This window comes from Sapajus apella, unplaced genomic scaffold (genome assembly GCF_009761245.1).
Source record: "Sapajus apella isolate SASKATOON/1434 unplaced genomic scaffold, GSC_monkey_1.0 scaffold67, whole genome shotgun sequence".
Lineage (NCBI taxonomy): Eukaryota > Metazoa > Chordata > Mammalia > Primates > Cebidae > Sapajus > Sapajus apella.
The window spans coordinates 8,330,095-8,336,114 of record NW_022437007.1 but is presented as its reverse complement, the minus strand read 5'-3'; the positions used below and the strand labels follow the sequence as shown (position 1 = coordinate 8,336,114).

Sequence of the window (6,020 nt, the reverse complement as noted above, 5' to 3'; positions counted from 1 at the left end):
GAGGGTGGAGGATTGTGAAGGAATAGCATGTGCCCGTACAAGGGGGTGCACAGAGAGTTGTCACACCATCTTTTCCACAAAGGGACGACATCACAGAGAGGAGAGTCTGCAATTCAGAAGATGGCCCTGCCAGAATCAGACCATACTGGTGTCCTGATCTTGGATTTCCAACCTCCAACGATGAGAAATAAATTTCTGTTGTTTAAACGCTTGCCAGTCTATAGTATTTTGTTACAGCAGCCTGAACTGACCAAGACTTCTGTATTTTCAATTTTCCTACTCCTTCTTATGAATGTAAAGGATGTTATAATTTCAACTGTCTTTACAATGCATAATTGAAATAGTTCAAAATATCAGAAGGGAGACTATCGCGTTATCCTTTTAGAGATAATGATATTACATTAAGTGTAAAACTTGCATTTTCTGCCTTTTGTTAAACCAAATTACACACAGAAGTCAATGCACCTGGAGATAGGGAGGCACCGAGGCTAACCAAATCACGCCAGATGTTTCTCCAGCGTAGCTTCTCGTTACTTTGGTCTTTGCACCTTTTCCAAGTGCACATGAGAATTATCAGATGAGGGAGGGAATGTAGAAATGAGATGTAGACATGAAAAATGTGGACATGAACACCTGCCTTATGACATTTAAGAATTGTTTAAGAAACATCACTCGGCAAAACAGCCCATGACTCAAGGACAAAGGAATGAAACACACAGATATCATACACAAAGCAGTGTCTGGTCAATACAGTCAGTACTTACTGGACTTCTCAGAAATTAGGGTCACATGTGCTATTTATTTTATTTTTTTTTACTAAAATACACAGGATCTATGAGTAAGTGATTATAAAGTGGTTAGTCCTCACACTGACCGGAAACAGTGTAAGGACTGCTACCTTTATAGTAACTTCTGGCTGTCAACATTGTATAGGTAAACAAAAAGTAAATATTAAAAAAGGGAAAAAAGATTGGAAACACTGGATTAAACATAGTTAAACAGGCCATTTACTAAGGCTTAGTGGTCTTTACTATGCTAATGAAAGCTGTAAATTGCCAACTACTTTGCATATTCCATGGAGCTATATCTAGTTGGCCTCTATATGGATAGCACAAAACTAGGAAAAGTTAAGGAAGTAAGGCAGAACACATAGGCTCGTTTTGTTCCTTTTGTATGTAGTTAGGGGCAGGGTAGAACTGCAAGGTGTGGAAGCACAGGAGAAGGCTGGCTGCCTAAGGAGTAGGATGAAGACAGATGGCCTTGGACACTAGACATCTCTGGCAAATTGAAAGGCCGAGGAAATGATGCGGGAGATACCAGCCCTGAATAAGAATCTATGTCTGGAATTGAGGAACCACACCTTGACGTGTGCTATGTAAAATAATCTATATACCAAATCAATTTATGCTCACCCTATTTAGTAGTTGCCAGTGACAATGAAAACATGAGTGGAATCTTCCAAGCTTTTTTTTTTTTTCCAGTTTTATACTACCAAATAACCTATCACTAAGCATTTCATAAACCATACAACAACTTTCAAATCAGGTGAAATTTAAATTACCCGAAATCTGTATTAAGACCAATGAGAAAAATAAAACCACTGCTCAAAGGCACTGGACACAAGAGGCAGAGAAAGGCTCACAGGAATGTTCCCTTTTTGTCTTTTGAATTGACATATGCTTTTGCATAATGAAAATAATAACACAAAACTTTATTGCTTTCATTTTCTCAGAGTCCAAGAGGTAAATCTTGAGTGCACACACATGCACACACACACACACACTTAATTTTCTCCCCAAAATAGCCACATTCTTTTATTTGATCATTCAATACATTTTTAATTCAAATAGTCACCACATAACCTAGGCACAATATTAAGCATTTTACAAGCAAAATAGTTTACTGATTTTCAATTGCCAAAGGGTACAATAAGTGAACTGGTTAAAGGATATACTTCTGTACATAAAAATATCCATGTATTTATACAAGTGTATGGAATAGAGTTTAAGGTCATAAAACTGTTACATCACAATAAATAGGATGTGTTCCTACAGCACAGTACGCCTTTTTGGGAAGCGGCCAAGTCTTTTTCAAGGTGCTTTATGTTCTTCTGAGCTAGGCTCCAATTTCCCCAAAAAAGGAATAGGTTAGTAATGGTTGGATCTGAATGTCTACTTTCATAAGTTGCTTTTTATTTTCATCTCCAATAACAGGAATGGAAGATATTGTAATTTAAATATTTTCAAAAAGTCTTTGCAGCTTACCAATTCTATTGATTTCCAATTCAGTTTTTGAAAATGCAGAATTCACTCTAGCACCATACGAGAATGAAATACATGTATTTTTGTCAGAGCAACAATATTTTATATCATCTTTGTTCCTCTGGCTATAACAATTCTGTTTAGAAAAAATTTACCAAGCTAAAAATAGTTGATCTAAGTTGTCATAAAAAAGAATATTAAATACCTTTGGTAAAATAGATATATTTAACAAGATTAGAAAAGCCAACAGTTATAATGTCAAAAGGAGAATATAAAAATGTACACAATAACACAAATAAACTGACTTAGAGATAAAGTGAAGATAAGGCCACTCTTGTTTTCAGGTTTGTCTCTTCCAAACCATGAATTTAGTTCTCTTCTTCTAAATGGCAGACATTTTAATAAGAAATATGAAAAATCCAGTCTTTCCTATCAGCATGACACAAGTTTAATTCATAGCAACATAGTTCCTTTTTAAAAACCAGGTTGGTAGTACATAGAATGCTCTCGTTTACTTACGTGAATATGAGAAAAAAATCCAGATTTTATATGATTTTAGGCCCAGAACACGGAGCTTTAGAGTTAAGCAAGACAACAGAATCAGGTGCTCACTTGCACAGTTTTTTTCCTGTACTGACATTACCCTAAGCCATATCAAAACAACTGAAATACAGAATGCAGCTAGTGGAATAGGTACATGGTAACTCCGTAACTAGCTGGTGATCTATTTAATACAACATTTAATTTTCTTTCCACGATTGAAGAACTTTCCTCCTGTCCTTTGGGCCTCCTCTCAAAAAAGCTGTTGCACAACTCCTAATTCTGTTTGATGACTCATCTTTCAGAATGCACCGTAAATCCTGAAGATGAAAGGTCCTTGAAGCAAACAACTGAGATTAAGGATGGAGATAACGCATAAGTTCTCTAACAGAATCAGCCACTGCTCTGCACAGCTCTGGGCAAGAGCTGCTGGTGGTGATGTGGTTATCCTCCTGTGCCCCCTCTGCACACACAGTCACACTGCTCATGGTGCTCCATGGCCACATCGGTGAGTGATTTATGCAATCCCTTGACACCCGTCTTTGGTCTCAACTGCAGGACCTGAAAGGGAACAATAGTAAGCCACCTTTAAAAATCAATGTCTATGACTTGCTTTTATAAACAAGTAATGTTTTAGAAAAGAATCTTGGGGCCCAAGAAAGACTCAAATTTTAATTTTTCCTAGAGGAAGCATTATGGAAACACTCCCCTACCAAAAAAAAATAATTCATAACTTATCATCAGCGTTTCAGGAAAGGACAGACATTTTAATGCCAACAATTTGGAAGCATTCTGTCTCCAAATAAGGAGACAGTACTTAAATGGAAAGACTCACCATGCAATCGTTATTTCCTTTACCTGACTAAATTAGAGAGAATTTCACCTTCAGTATTTTGGAACAACCAATACACAATTCGTTTTTCTGTTTGTTGCTTTCTTTCACTCATTCATTTATTCACACATTTAACAAATATTTATACTTGATGCAATACAGTCAAGTACAGAAATTCTGTGGATAGAAACATGATCACTCCACAGCTGAGTTTGCTCAATTATGCCACTCATTAATTTTCTTGGCTACACTTCAAGTCCTCTATAAACTTGATGAGATGGATTAGATGTACTTCATAGACATCAGCTCCAGTCACAGCTAACTTCCTGCAGCTGGATCCTACTGTGCAGTGAGAAGAGGTTTGACAATAATAACAATAATGCCTCTATTAAATAAACTTATTTGCAGTTTGGACTGTCAAGGTTTTTAGTAAAAATACAGCAAGATTGACACACTACACATATTTCCCCTTAACACTGAGACAAAAAGATACAGTTGTGCATTCTATAAAGTGTTATTTGAAGTATTTGATGTTGCTACCTATTTAAGTGTATTACATTTTATTTCTTATGAGAGAAACAACAAAGTTTAAGAAATTGTATTTTGTTTGGATTATGAACAAAGGCCAGATAACAAAATAATATGAAATTTTCTAGCATCTCTCCTTTTTGGATATGACATAGATAACCTCATAAAGCAACTTCTAAAAGCTATTCTTCCTGAAAATGTTCATTAATCTAAAAAGGCACAAGTCAAATCCTATGACTGTTCTATTTAAAGACTTAAAAGAAAAACAGAGAATGCATACCTCACTGGAGTATGTGGTAATATCAGAGGTTAATTAGCTAACATTTTTTGAATGCTTACTGAGTGCCAGGCACAATAATAATGTTTTTACATACTTTAACTCACAAGAATCCTATGAAGTAATTTACATTACCCCTATTTGACATATGAGTGAACAAAGGCTTAGAGAGAATAAGTGACAGACTTTATTTGTACTTAGGCCAAAGATGAATTATTAGAGTGATGGATAATAATTTTATAGACTCAGAATATTACTGCTCAAACATTCTATTTATTTAGTCACTTTCTTCCTGAAAGAGATAAACTTCCTGAAGAGATAAGCTTCAAAGTCTTGTCATAACTATTAGAAATTGTAAACTTTTAAAGTAGAAGTGGTTTTCTCATCTATTTAGCAATCCTAGAATAAAAATTACTTAACTTTATTTCTTTAATGTGAAATTTAACTCAGTGATTACTGAATATTATTTTATGTTCGTACTGATTTACTATTTTTGAACAATTTAGGGTGGGATCAAACTAGCTACATTTCAGATACTGGCACTATTCCTTATCACACTCTTGCTCCAAACTGTTTCTGGAATGAGGCTGGGTGGGTAAGATAAATTGCAATATTGGCAAAGCCAATGTCTTCAATTCCTATATCTACCTGTATGCATTTTCCATACAGCAAGGAAAAAAATTACTATGTAAGGTAAAGGTTAGAGAGGCCACCATGCACAGTCCTAACACTCAGAAAGGCCAAGCTGCAATCCTTGCTTCCTCTAGCATGCATATGCCAAGATGCATTTGCTGAATCAAAGTCCCCTGTCTTTGTCTGCTGATGCTCATGTAGATTTACATATAGCAGAAGAATCTCCTAATGTTCTAGTAAGTTTAGTCTTGGATAAGAAATTCTAATGGTGGAGGACACAATTAGTGTTCTTTTTAATTCGTTTTGAAAGCTTTGACTTTTGAAGAGAAAAGTAGACTTGGAAAATGATCAGCAGGTTCCAGGAAATATTAAAAAGGAAAAGGACATAGATTATGCCACCAGAAAAGAAACAGGGCAGAAGTTCATCTCAGAAAATTTAGAGGTTGAAATTAAAATGAGCCCATGAAAAGTAATGTCCAGGGAGAAGCTGAGCCAGAGATTATGGAAGATACTGGATCAGACACAGAGAGAACCAGCAAAGGACAAGTGCTTATGGGCCACTGCTCCACACTTTCAAACAAAATGACCTTAAACTTCTGAGAACCATACAGCACTGGGAACAGAGACTCAGTAGTAGAATAAGATAATTGAATGGTATACTTTTTTAGGTCTGCTTGTGCCAAACAAACAGACCTAATGTAAGACTGTAAGACTATTATTTCATAAAAAATTAAATTTGTAAAAATATAAACAAGATGAAAATGATTAAGCAAAGAACAGAGAAAATGGAACAAATACTATTGTCAGAGTATCCTGTAGACCTTTTGGCCAGAATACCTTTCCGCCTTCAAGGCAAAATTCATTAAATCTATTTTTTTTTTTTTTGAGACGGAGTTTCGCTCTTGTTACCCAGGCTGGAGTGCAATGGCACAATCTTGGCTCACCACAA

At 35.7% G+C, this 6,020-nt stretch overlaps 1 protein-coding gene across 4 annotated transcripts in view; it reads right to left on the bottom strand.

Annotated features, from left to right (window-relative positions):
* Positions 1-1,546: 1,546 nt before the first annotated feature.
* The window catches only part of PDGFC (platelet derived growth factor C), a 212,326-nt gene continuing 207,852 nt past the window's right edge, over positions 1,547-6,020 (bottom strand). For all 4 annotated transcript variants that reach the window (XM_032248586.1, XM_032248585.1, XM_032248587.1 and 1 more), the window contains one exon: positions 1,547-3,362. In XM_032248586.1, the coding sequence (XP_032104477.1) occupies positions 3,246-3,362 (117 nt within the window). In that variant the 3' untranslated portion in view covers positions 1,547-3,245. The remainder of the gene's footprint in view (positions 3,363-6,020) is intronic.